General features: G+C 41.4%; 1 protein-coding gene across 1 annotated transcript in view; it reads right to left on the bottom strand.

Moving 5' to 3' along the window:
* MYOM2 (myomesin 2) overlaps positions 1-14,273 on the bottom strand; it is a 96,043-nt gene that overhangs the window by 61,204 nt on the left and 20,566 nt on the right. The window contains exons 6-10 of the mRNA XM_020782643.3: positions 10,010-10,098; positions 9,867-9,917; positions 8,707-8,871; positions 4,355-4,516; positions 857-998 (exon numbers count right to left, since the gene is read on the bottom strand). Coding sequence (XP_020638302.3) covers positions 857-998; positions 4,355-4,516; positions 8,707-8,871; positions 9,867-9,917; positions 10,010-10,098 — 609 coding nt within the window. The remainder of the gene's footprint in view (positions 1-856; positions 999-4,354; positions 4,517-8,706; positions 8,872-9,866; positions 9,918-10,009; positions 10,099-14,273) is intronic.

A 14,273-nucleotide genomic window follows, 5' to 3' on the forward strand; every position in this document is an offset into this window, starting at 1 on the left:
AACACTCATACATACTTATCCCCCAAGAGGATTTCAGATCATCTGAGATAAAATGGCCATAAATGGAGTTGGTTCCAAAGTTTGGAAAAGTTGCTTGTTTGCCAGTGATAGTTACAGGATTTTGGGAGTTGTAGTCCAAGAAACTGTGGTGCTGGAGGAGACTCTTGAGAGTGCCCTGGACTGCAAGGAGAACAATCCTATCCATTCTGAAGGAAATCAACCTTGAGTGCTCACTGGAAGGACAGATCCTGAAGCTGAGGCTCCAATACTTTGGCCATCTCATGAGAAGAGAGGACTCCCTGGAAAAGGCCCTGATGTTGGGAAAGAGTGAAGGCAAGAGGAAAAGGGGACGACAGAGGACGAGATGGCTGGACAGTTTCTGCGAAGTGACCAACATGAATTTGAGGCAGTGGAAGACAGGAGGGCCTGGCGTGCTCTGGTCCATAGGGTCACAAAGAGTCGGACACAACTTAACAACTAAACAGCAAGTCCTCAAAAGTGATGGGGATTCCTATACATTTCTGTCCAAAAGCAACTGTTCCAAGACTGATTTGGTTCATATGCTGTGAGTCACCGAGGTGATGTACATGCAAGTAGAGTTAGGTGATGTACATGCAAGTATGAACCAGCTCAAAATCTTTGGGGCTAGGGATGATGAATTTTTATTTGTGGAGAAACCACACAACAACAGACAGAAACAGGAGCAATAACAGGGGTTTGAATGATTCTGATTTAACATACTACAGGGAGCAAAACCATTGTAAAACTTCCACTTAAAAAGCTATGCTTTATTTAAATATTTTTCTGGAATGGGTATGCTAAAGAAAAATACTTTTGCCTGCAGGCCTATGTATACCTGTCTACAAAATATCCAATAACTGGAGCTTCGTGAGTTGTGTTTGGTGGTTTCCAGGTAATAATAACATAGTCCCTGTTAGCATCGTGGCATTTCACATCCATTGGTGCTCCCGGTGCCCCAATGACTGGTGCATCAGCATCTAAAATCAAAGAACAATCCAAAATAAATCACACTGTGGCCTCAGTTTAACTAGACATGGTGCATGATACTTTATTTGGGATTTCTGTGAAACTAACCAGAGCAGCATTAAAAAGAAATGAAACCATAAATCTGATACTTCGGTAAATCACAGTTGCCTTCATAGCATGAAGGATCCAATTATAATCTCGTAAAGGGATTACAATTTATATACATAATCTCTATGCAGATGTCCCTCAAGAGCCAAAATGTACATTTTCCACACTGTGTACACTCTGAAAGCATTTTCAACACCTATCATGTCTTGAAGTTCCTTCTAAGTCTATAGTTTCATCAGTGAATATAGAGAGAGTTTGGAAACATTGCTCTTTTTTTAAAAAAAACTACAGCTCCCAAAATCCTCAACCCAGCACAGTCAGTGGCTATTCTGTCTGAGAAAATATGGTAAATTTCCAGTCTCTCTGCTAAAAAGCCAGTCCCTGCTAACATTCTGCTCTTTCTTGCGTGTGTCCTTCTTCTACCATATTTATCCTTCTGAGGTAAAATTCTTCACTTTGATTTTTGAGTGAGGGATGGCTAATTGCTTTGGAAAAGCAATGACGCTGTCACTCTGGGGAGAGGAAAACAGGAAGGCCGGCTTTTTATGTGGCAATGTAGGTGTTTCTTTCACAGTGAGAAATTAAGGCATTAAATCCTATATGCCTACACACCTAAATGTAATGGCATGGAGATTTTTCTTGTATAAAGTAGTTTATTTTTAGGATACAATCCTGAGTGCACCTTCCTGGCTGGCCCTACCATTAGGTAGACTAAAGAAGCTTCCTCAGGGGGCAAATGTTGCAGAGGGCAGCACTGTGATTATTGAGCAAAGCCTGTCTTGAAACACTCATATTAGAAGGTTTCTAGGCAGCCATACCTTCAGGTCCTTTTCTGTTTAATCAAAATTCTACCTTACACAGCAGAATTGAACTACAGCGTTTTTAGACAGAGGCTGAAATCCTGTTGCATGGTTACACTGTGGGCTTAACCTTTAGAGGTGAATTCCTGTAAGTTAATCAAAATATTTGTAGACTTTATCTGTTCAATCGTCATTATCCTTCTGATCACACCTGGAAGGGACCCTATCAAGTGTAGCTCCTGTCAAGGAAGCACAGTGGAGAATCAAACTCCCAACCTCTGGCTCCATAGCCAGATGCCTAAATCACTGAGCGATGCTGACTCACATAACTCAGCATGCAATAGACAATGTTTGTCAAGATTTCTTAACTTACAGAAATTCACTTTCGAAAGTTATACAGGATTTCAACTAGTGAGTACCTCTATGTGTCTGTTTTGTGTCTGTGTCTCTGTGTCAGTGTCTTTGTGTTTGTTGCGTGATGCTTTCTTGTTTATCTCCTCAAGCAGCAAAAGGTATTGGGCTGGACCTCTTTACTTGGAAGCAAATCCTACTGAAATCATTTAGCCTCACCTCACAAGTAATTAGGTGCCATAGAGTGTATGCTTTCAGCACAGTGCTTGGCAGATGGCTCAGTTACAGCAGGCTGGATCAGGCTAAATAGGGTTATGTAAGGCCATACAGAGATGCCATCCTTGAATCAAAATGACATATTTTGCCTGTCTCCCTTTAAAGGAAAAAGAACAAAAACAAAACAAAACAAAATCCCACTCTTTGCCCTCTCCTGTCTCCTCCATTTCTGGGAGGAAGCTTTCCATTTTCCCCCTTAAAATGTACAGGGCATCAGGATTGCCTAATAGACTTTTTTTGTAAAAAAAAAAAAAAGATTGCCTCCTTCCTCCCGCCATTCACAGAGAAAGACAGAAAGTTTTAATTTCCCAATATCATAAAGTGGCTAAATTGTACAAGCCACTTAATGATATTGGGAAATTGGAAGCAGATGGAAAATTAAGTGCAGGCCATCTGCTTTTGGTTCAGTCCCAGCAATCACATGTGCTGGAAATGAACCGAAAGGGAGTAGACTCTGACAGCAGCCCAAAAAGGTGTGCATAGGAATGTTCTGGGGACATATCAGTTCATGTTGACATGTTACATGGTTGCAAGGAAAAGGAAGAAAACAGCCAATCCTCAGAAAGGACTAAACAGCAGGACAAATGCCCATGTAGTAACACCCACTAAGGATACAGACTGCTGCTTTTAACTGAATCTCAAAGGTTGCATGTATAGAAATGTGCTCATTTTAAAGAAAAAGAAACGTGTTGCTGAGTTTCTGCCCCTAAGGATTTGCATCACCTTATTCTAAGTCGCAAGGGGAATTCTCAATGCAAATGTGAGGTCAACCTGTGACCTTCATTCAGTCTTAATATATTCACCTCCCTTTCATCAGTGCTTTTTTTAAACCCTCTTAGGCAAACCTTTCTCTTTTCTTCCTCAGGTGTTACATAATTAAGGCTAAATTCTTGAAAAAGCGCAAGTACTTTGTTCTAGACATGCAAGTTTCTGAACTACTGTCTGAACAACAGTCAGCCATGACACCATAATCAATGGAATTGAGTGCTTCCTAGAGCAGGCCTGGCCCTGCCATTAGGCAGAGTGGGGCAGCCACCTGAGACGACAGATTTCAAGTGTCAAGGCAAGACAGCAAATTATTGATTTATTCAGTTTATTGCTGTTATATTTTGACTGCTGGCTTTGAGGAACATGCAACTTGGTTTGGGTGGGTGGGATGCTCTGCATCAGGTAGAAACAAATATTTTTGACTACGCCCATGTAAGACACATGATTCCAAACATTCATGGTGATGGCGTTTGGTGACAGCGAGCAATTTGATTTTTTCAGCTTAGAAGGTCAGGTAACAAAAATGGGGGGGACAACAACAAGCTATGAACAACAACAAAATAAGAGTGACACATCCAGAGTTGTAACTAGGGCATCATGAGTAGGTTTTGATCCCCAAACATCAAAATTTAGAGGGCTCAAAAAACCTCACCCAGGAGTCTGATTCCTTGCTACGGGTACCATGCAGCTATGTGCCATGAGTCTACGTCTCAGCCACCCCTAGATCTTGAAGTTAATCCTCCCACATCCCTCCCTCCTGGCAGACGTGGGTCAGACTAGGCTGCTGTGGGCATTTCTGTGACATGACAGTAGCAGGAGGTAGAGAGCTGGTGGCAGAGCAGAGAAGATTGTCAGGGATACAGCGGTGATCCAGGAAGTGGAACCATGCTTGCTTGCCCACCTGCTCTGCCCGCTTCCCACATAGTCCTTGTGCTGAGCAGAGGAGGCACCCGGTGAAAATGAGTGGGTCCTACAGGCACTGGAGTCAGTGTGTGTATGTGCTAGCCATCTTTTATGCTGCTTGCCCTGGACTCTAAGACAACTGGTTATAGCTCTGGTCATACCTCTCACAAACAGGAATGCGCTGTATTCGCTGATTCCTCCTCTTGAAACGATACGCAAGGTATACAAGCCTTCATCATCTTTGTTCAAGTGGCTGAAAGACAGGGCAGCCTGGCCTTCTCCAAAGAATGGTTGTGTCCACCTGGATTCTTTAATGAGCACATCTGAAAGAAACTGGTCATTAAGCCCTTGTCATCAAGTCGCCATGCCATTCAGTTCTTCATGAACCACTCAAGCAGCCATTTTAGGGCCATTATATTCAGGAGGAAGTTTCAAAACAGATGAAATTCTGCCTTTAAGGACTGAACTGCCAATCTTCAAATTCACCTCATTTCCATTTATTATAAAGATACGTGGGCTCCATTTTTGTACTGTTCAAAGTTGTCCCTCAGAGACCTCACCAGAGGATGTCTCTCACTGCTACCACTTTTAACAAGCCAACCCACTTGGAGCCACCCATTCCCTGCAAAACCTCAATCATTTTAAAGCCATGTCATGAAAACCTAATCTAGCACATGATTCAACATGGATAAATACATTTAAGTCCTACTGATTTCAACAGCAGAGAGTTAAGCACCACAGGCTTTGTTCTCCCAGTGAAATCAATGGTATTTAAATATAACTTTGGCTGGACTGCACCCCCTAATCGGGAGTTACCACTTTATGCACATTTGATCCTTTTAAATATACTTCTCTATTCAAGGCATGTGTCAGATTAAACAGGGGAGGGGGGAGATAACTTCAGGCCAGATTTCAGTTTAATCTGAAGTCTGCTATAAATATACACTTAATTTAAAATCTTTGGGGCATTCCTGCTGAGCGGTGAATCAAATTCAGTTTGAATTTCTCACAGGTGAGAGGTGGCTACTCAAGATTAATGCAAATTAATCTGATTGACTAGTCCAGTTGATGCAATAAAATGTGGAGAATATTTTATCTTGGCTGTAGACATTATTATATTAATATTTGATTAGTTAGTTTTGAGGGGGAGGACAGTCCCTCTTAAATGGTCCGTACAGATATACTCTAATCAATGCTACCTTGTTACAGTAAACATTCAGAGTTCTGCTTGACTGTTCCAGTAGTATTAAATGCAAATGCATAGGACTTATTGTAAAAGCTGTAGGTTGAACATTTTAAAAAGTAGCTACACAGGACAATCAACTGCTCAACACTGACATATGTCCTACATTTTCAAGTAAGAAGGCAAACTATTAAGGACAGCTACTTATCCACATGATGTTGAAACCAAGATTTAACTTTTTCAGCCACTCATATGTAAGTTTCTTGTGTGTTTAGGCTTGTGAAACTACTCCCCCTTGTAGCCACTTCTTGCCTCATCTATTAGTCAACTAAGTATTGTTGAGCTTCATCACTCAGTGTTAGATCAGCTTCTTGTCCAAGGTGGGCAACTTACCAGGAGCAGGGCTGCCTTAAACTCAATCCCACTAACGAGGCAACCTGTTATTGCCAAAAGTTGATGTTGCTGTGGCAACACACACTACATGATTCGCTGTTTTAAAGCAGAAGCACACTTCTAGGCAGTATGGTGGCATGTTCCTTATCTGAGGCCAGAACCTCCGACCTTGAAGCAAAGTAAGTAAGGGCTGTAGAGATGTGCAGGAAAGGTGAACACATGAATACACTGGATCTGTTGTCCCACCCAGATTTGGATAACCTCCAGATATCTTGGCCAGCACAGCTAGTGGTGAAGGATTCTGGGAGTTTTAATCCAAGAACATCTGGAGACTCGAGGCTGGGAACCACTAGCTTAGAGAGAGGCTCTGATATTGTTCTATACTTCTGACTGCTTTTCCTTAGGATTTGTTCATGAAACCTGATGGAAAGTCCTATGCTTCTGGCCTGAGTGGTACCTATTGCTTGCTATTTCTCTGTATGGAGGTCGAGTAACAACACCTCCTTAGGATGTCTATCTTCCATCACTCTGTCTAAGAAAACAAAATCCAGGCCATGGGAGACTTCTCCAGCATGATACTGGCTGGAGCAAGAAAACGGCAATCTTCTCTATGAATCATACTATAAGCTCCTAAAACAACAACCGAAGTTTGTGCAAGAACCCTAAGTACGCCGCCTGGAAATCATCAGTTCCATGGGAAGTTATAAACAGGGTCCTTATGAAAGATCAACACTCATATGTTGAATGAGTTCAGACTGGTTGATCTTCATATGGTTATCAGTTCATGGGCCAAACTACGCTTTAATTTAAAAAATAGCTCGCTTCAATGGCTTGTTTTCTGGCAAGGCAATAGATTCCAGAACATCATGGGAGAACTACTCATCTATGGATGGTTTCATCATAACTTTATCTTCATTTTTCTCCAAACTTACTTTTCCTACACTTATTTCTGAAAAAGAAGATACAGTATCGTGAGAAAAGACGGTGCATGTAGACTATCTACATAGTCATAAGAGTTTGATTCATTCAAACTACTATGGCTTCTTTCTAAGAAATCCTGGGATCTGTAGTTGGGTGAAATGCTTATTCTCTGCCAGAGAACTTTCATGCATACCACTGAACTACAGCAGGGAGCTCAAGTACTTCACCCAATATTCCATAGGATAGAACCATGACAGGTACCCTCATATGTTCTATCTATACTATTAAAGGGATATACTGTATAGTCTGTGATGAAAACTGGCTTTGAACTGCCTGCGAAGAGGGGCTCCTTCATTTTATCAAGGAAAAGGTTGCTATTTCTTTCTATTTCATTATTGTTACCTTGTTTGTATTATTTAATATAATGATCCGTCACCTTTTATTCAATTTTAAAAATTAATACCGCATTATAAGCAGTAGCTTGAAGCAGATATTATGATTAGGTTTGGGAGTCTTGTGGAGATTGTTTTATTTTGCTTGCTTACGTAATCAGATTCTCTCTTACTTTGGACACAGAAAGGTTCTAGAGAACTGACTCGTAAACTCTAACAACTTGCTTCTTTCCGAGATTCCTTTTTCTTTGTATTAACCTTGCATTAGAAAACTTGTCAAAATGTACAATGCATTTGAAGAGCCAATATTTGATTAGACTGATGATTTCTTTCTCCTTGGCCTGGCACTTGTATTAGACACTTAAATCAAAAGGCTTTCTGATTTAACCAATGTGAAACAGGAGTTGCTTACAAGGTTGGTTGTAAAAACAGCAGACAGAGGAGCTTCTGGCTTCCTCTAGCAAATGTGTTGACACCACACAAACAAAAATTAGAAGAAAACTAGTTCACAAACAACCTGATAGAGCATCCTAACATTTCCTGGACTGGATTCAGAGATATGACAAAGGAAACACTATGCACAAGGCACTGCTAGCTGTTTAAGGACTGGCAGGATACACTTTGCCCTGTAGTTCATGTCAACTGAATGTTCTGAATTGCCTTCAAAGGCAGCCCCATATGCAACATATTGTGGTAATCCATCTGGATATGTAATAATCTAGATACAAATAGTTGCTATGGACTTAACTGTGCAACTTGATCCAGTATCTTCAGTTGTACAAATATAATCTCATCCCGTAATCAGCAATATCACAAACTACGGTAAGCTATTTGAGAGGAAGAGGAGGAGCCTGATTTAGTTCCCTGACTCTAGTCCATTTCTCCCAGCTAAACAGCTGATCATCATGGCTGCCAATGGTCTGACCGCTGGCACAAATGGATCATTGGTTATTCTGGGATGAGATTCCCATCATTTTGATCTGAAGAAAGAATCTCAAAAATATTTCTGGGTCATTTTAAACTCTATGAACCCTATCTTAGTATCTGGCTTAGCTGGTTTTAGCATACATTGTATCCCATTGATTTTAACAGCCAATAAATGTTTTACACTATCCTAATTTGGAGCAATGCACAGCATTCCCATTGGTCTAATTAGCAGAAGGAAACCACAAAAGTCCACTTCAGCAGCTTATTGTTCATATAATTAATTTGGCGTTGGGGGGGGATAAGGGGAAAATATTATTTTTAATACCGAAGGAAAATGAAACATGACCTGTATGTCAGAACAAATGCAAACCTAGTCTTTTTTGTACTGATCATGCTAAAATCAGTTCTTGGTAAGAAAAGAAGGCATCATATGAAGTCCATTAGTTATCTCTGTATCAAAAAGGACTTTCTACTGGTCTAAAGCTATGAATAAAAGAATGCAGAACCCATTAAAGAGTTGCATTAAAATGTTAGTCATTTAACACATGTTGGATGCTCTTGGAAAGGTAAGAGGTCCATACAAGAATATCCAAAAAACAAGCTTTGTTTTTTTAATTCATTCTGTTTCAAAAGGGATAATCAGTTCAAGATCAGCCATATATGTTGCCTGAAGACAAACAAGCAAAAGACAGCATACCATCTCTATACCATTCAGCCCGAGGGTGGAGACGAGTGAGCTCAGGTGTGACCAGGAGACCACATCTGAGAGTAAGGGTTTCCCCCTCGACACCAAACGTGACACCAAACTTCTCCAAAAACTGAACATCAAAATGAGTGAAGCATATGTCCAGAGGCAGTGGCACTGTGGGCAAAGAAAAAAAATGAAGGTCACATGGAGGATGTTATACAGGCCATACATAGGGAATAACTTCAACATTATGGAAACACAGAGACAGAGGGCCCAGATTTGGAGATAGAAGTTAAAAGAGGGAGCATATGCTGCCTGACAGCTGAAGGTGGTACAGTACGGACATGATTACCCTTGATGTATATACTTATTGCCTCTGGTCAAACAGAGCATGCAGGGTTTTGCAAGTCTTCAAAAAACCTTGAAATATAATGAAATACAATTGATTGTAGGTAAAAAACAAAAGCATACCTGAATATCTAAAGTACAGTAATTCCCTGAGATGATAATTCTCTTTAAAAACTATCATCCATCTCCAATCTAAGGAATTATTTGGCACCATTTTATCATCCACTGAAGTTCTGCCCTGTTTTCTCTCATTCTTTGCTATAAGATTTCAGTTAGAGGCCGGAATAGTTCCTTCCTTCCTTCTTTCTTTTTATTACAGTCTTGGATGGCTGAGGAATTCTGAGTAGTATAGTTCAAAAAAGTAACTCTTCTGAAGTTCTGTTCCACTTTTTTTAAAGGTTGTTTGGAATGAACAACAAGGTAAATTACAAATGCAAACAAAATGTACAAATCTTAGGAGAGTGCTTTCCCCAGAACTGAAACAAGAACTGCAACACAGTTTTGATTTACCCCCAAAGCCTAAAAAAGTTTGACCACTTGGTGGTCTTCTTCTTCTTCTTCTTCTTTTTTGTCAAAATTCTAAACGACTGCAGCTGCGCCAGGTATTCAGAGCAGAACCAGTCTGAAAGTCCATAAAATGAGAGTATGAGGTCGAAAGGTGGTCCTGAAACATGCCAGTGCTTTATAGTTCAAAAGCAGCACCTGAAACTGGACTCCACACCAAGCTGGCAGTCAACTTTACTATGATTTTGCAAAATAGAAAGCCTTCTGAGGCTTCTGACTCTGATAGGGTGACGTCCTATACTGTCAGGTGAACTTACAGTGACCAGAGAGAATTCCAGCAGGGTAGGGCTCTTCATCCCCTCTGTATCCTAGAAGAAAGGAATAGGACACAGTTGAGACATAAGCATCTTAAGCAACCTTGCATGTGTGTCTTCTTCAATGGCTTCCATGGCTTACTTACGTCTCACAATGACAGCAGCGTTGGTTGACACCTGTCCGTGCACATTTGTTGCCACTGCAGTATAGGTAGCAGTGTCATCGTAACTAGCTCTAAACGGGGTAAAAGAGAAAATTACATTCATCTCAGGTGTCATGATTTATATTCAGATTTAAATACTGTATTTGCCGGCGTATAAGATGACTGGGCGCATAAGATGACCCCCCAATATTTCCACTCAAAATATAGAATTTGTTATATACTCACCATATAAGACTACCCCCTCTTCCGCACACCTTCCACACACCAAATAAAAGGTGCTTTTCATTGTCACAATTGTACGGCCGCAGCAGGACTGCAGCACCCTGTGACCAGCACTAGTGCGCAAGTGTGCACGTGTGAGCTCTGCGTAGACAATGGCCGGGCCGGAGCACCACTGCTTCCCGCTGAGCAGAACAGGCCGGTCACGTCAAAAAGGCTGGCACCCCTGTCTCGCTGCTGATGCTCGCCGCGGCCGCGCTGGATACCGCGCGATACTGGACAGTATGTAGAATGAGGTGGGCAGGCATCGGGAGGCTACTATGGGCACCAGGCGAGCATCAGAAGGCCACTATGGGCAGCTATGGCTATCCCAACTGAAGTGCACCCGGCGTATAAGATGACACCCCCCCCACTTGGAGGCATGTTTTTCAGGGCAAAAAAGTAGTCTTATACACCAGCAAATACAGTATTTACATCTGGAGGACAGAGTAAATTAACAGACCTTCACAATTCCTGGCTCAGAAGTCAAAAGTAGGGTATCAGCACCCACATATGCTATCTCACCATGAACTGCATGAACATATTTTGGTTATTTGTCCAGGACTTCCAAAACAGAGCACTTGTCAAGCGGTTGGCAGACTATAATCCATGACTGTGTGGTGTCCTGCTGTGCAGGTTGCCTAAAAGTGTGTCATAGGGTATTGCCAGAGTAATCTTACCAGCCAGCTGGGGTATCGATGCTACAATTAAATCACATAAAACCAGATAGACTGATGTCAGACTGACCTGAGTACAAAATGGAGTCAACAATCTTGCCTCTTTGTCCCTTAGCCATCTATAGTTGATGATGCTTTCTTTCCTTTCAAGAAATTGTCACACTGTGTATTTATTTGAGTGAATGTTAATTATTTAAGTTAAAAAGGGAACAATAATCCATTTAAAAGGAATTGCAAAACAGCTCTTGAGACAATACAAGGGAGATTGGTACACAGGGATCTATCAGTCGGTGATGAACACAGACACAACAAAACTGGTTTCCCTTGATTAAAAATTGTTTTTTTGAACATTATGTAGTGAGTATACTTCAGTTATGACAGAGCACAGACTTTAGGGGCACTTTATTAGAGATTCATGCCATTCAATCCTAAGTAGCGAGGGAAGTATTCTTTCTGGGCTGAGTTTTTTGGTTGGTTGGCTGGTTGGTTGGTTGTGTGTGGGGGGGGGGTGTTTGCCTTTTTAAAAACATTTCCACAGTGCAATATTAAAATTGCCTGTCAGAGGAAACTAGAAAGTGTTTTGGCTATTGGTAAGAACAATGCAGCTTGCAATTTTTTGGCTACTGGTAAGAACAATGCAGCCTGAAACGCATTATTCTTAATGCATGAAATGCATTAAGTTATTCGTGAAGTCTGAGCAATGGCTCTTTTGAAACCTGGTGGCTAAGACATAGTAAGTAGTGTAACAAATTCCTCTTCAAATGTAGCCTTCTGAGATCTAGATATGAGTATCATTCAGCTAGAGCTTCAATAGAAGTAAGCCTTTGAAATGACTTATAAACTCACTAAGGCATGCTCAAGAGCAGAAGTGCAGATTCTGCAGCTCTTCAGATGTTGTTGAACTCTGCCAGGTTCAATCCATATGATCAAAGCCCATGGTAGGAGTCATCAACCAATGACAAGAGCAGTGGTCAAACAATACATGAAGGGCTAAAGAGGTCTCCCTCTAACGTCCTCATGCATTATCACAGCGCTCTTGCACATTTATATTATTGTGCTGGCACAGCAAATCAACATTCTGCAAGACAATTCTAAAAGCGAGAGCAGCCCAAACAAAAACTTTAACTTTGAAATTAACAGTCAAAAAACAGCCCTGACAATTGATTTGTGTTTGGGTGAGGAGTGGTTAATTGATGAAAAAGGAATCAGTTTCTGGGATTTTCCCTCACTTGATGTCACTTTAGGAATGGTAGTGAGCACAAGAGGGCATCCTTAGACCATCTTGACTGCTTACACCGGTTTTGTCATCATTCAGGCTGCCCTTTTCTATGCAAAAACTGGGATGCTCTTTCCTGCTTGCAACACGGGCCTGACATTGTATCACTATATTGGATCATTTCCTGGCACTTCGAATCATAGATACAGAAACACAAATACTACACTAATTAAATGGAGATGTTTTGAAGAACTGAATATCTGAAGGTTCATCGTGCAGCCACCATGCTGAAGCTAATCACATCTGGTCTAGTCAGTACCTAGATGGTACACCACCTGGATCTTTGTTAGAGATGGGCACAAGCATGGGGACAAATAAAAAAAGGATCACAATATTTGTCAGAAATTGTTGATTCGTTAAATATTGTCCCTTCATATTAATGGGTTCCAGAGACCCCAACAAATACGAAGGGATAAATATTTCCTCATTTTTATTCGTTTCCCCATAGGAAGAGAGGGAAGGCTAGCCTCCCCTCTCTTCCTATGGCTTTCCCATTCTGCCTACCGGCCTACCAATCAGCTAATTGGCATGCTGATAGGCAGCCCCACAGCCTATCCCCCACCCCTTCCTCTCCCTACCAGGCTGCCCTTTGCAAACATGGCAGCTGCAACTTCCCTATCCTAAATGAAGCCGCAGCTGCCATCTTTGCAAAAGGCAACCAGTGTCCCTTTCTACAGACCTTGGCTGCACAGGCCAGCTGCAGACAACGGCGGTGGCATGGCGGGGGGCAGCACAGTGGTGGGACCGCAGTGGGACACAGAATTTTGTAACCCCCTATGAGTTGACAAATAAATTTGTGCTTTGTGGGTTCATGGGGGGAAGCTTCGTGCTTTGTGATTCGTCAGATTTGACAAATCACAAAGCAGGATGACTCACGAAAATGGTGAGTAGTCCCCATCTCTAGGACAAACTGCCTATTTGGTGGCGGTCATCTCTAATCGCTGTGAATGCTACACTGTATTCTACCCAAGAAAAGTCAGAGAATGAGGTGGGGATGAGGGACTACTTTTTTGGATTATATCTTCCAGAACAATACAGCTGGCATGAGATTCAGAATATGAGATTTGGACCGTGGTATTTATCCAAGAGTTATCACAGAAAAAAGTAATTATTCTAAACATCGGCAAAAGCAAGGCATGATAAAGGAAATCTCACCTACAGGCTTCACCTAAAATCCTACTTCCCATTGCCACAAATGAATGCATCCAGAATAATACAAACATGGGCACGAGCAGACATAAACTCACTGGAGCACCTCTGAACACTGCACCTCAACCAAACCTTTGGCTCTGAACATCCCAGCAGAAACTTCCTGAAAACTCTGTGATCTGCTTTTAAATAAGTGCTTGTATACTATTTTATACAATCTAGTTATATCAAACCTTTTTGCTGGCCAAGCTTCTTCCTACATGTCAACAGGCCAGCACTTTGAAGCTTTAATGTGTTTAATGGAAACTTTATGCCCTGGTTTTCTTTCCCAAAAAAAAGTTTTGTGAGTGAGTGTTTCTATCTTGAGAAAGTCAGGGGACAGGGATCTAAATGCTGTTTTCATGGTTGCCTGAGGCATTATGGACATCCTTTTTGACAGACAAGTATTGACCCAGGGGGTCTGGATATGAAATGGGGCAGGGCTGAAGATTTTTGTGGTGTGTGTGATGTGCTTTTTGTGAAAGAAAAAGGCCTACCACAGCCTTGCTGTGCATGAGGAAAATATGAGCAAAAGAAAAATCAGGGGAAACCTTCATTTAGGACCTTCATTTTTTGAGTCTGACCTCTGAAAGATGGAATATTATTCACTTAATTTGGATAACTCACAAATGACCACGGAGGAATCTAGGACGATACACTCCAGCGATATGTAAGGATTATAGCTCCTCCTAGAGGCAGATCATCAGATCATTTTTGCATCGCAAAAATCAGAGGTGAATCCATAGAATTATTGTCGCAGAGATCCAATAATTCCTTTAGAAGCATGCATTTTAATCGTCATTATGAAAAACTGTGCTCTGGAGGCAATGAATACTTCTTATTTAAT

This window comes from Pogona vitticeps, chromosome 1, assembly GCF_051106095.1.
Source record: "Pogona vitticeps strain Pit_001003342236 chromosome 1, PviZW2.1, whole genome shotgun sequence".
Lineage (NCBI taxonomy): Eukaryota > Metazoa > Chordata > Lepidosauria > Squamata > Agamidae > Pogona > Pogona vitticeps.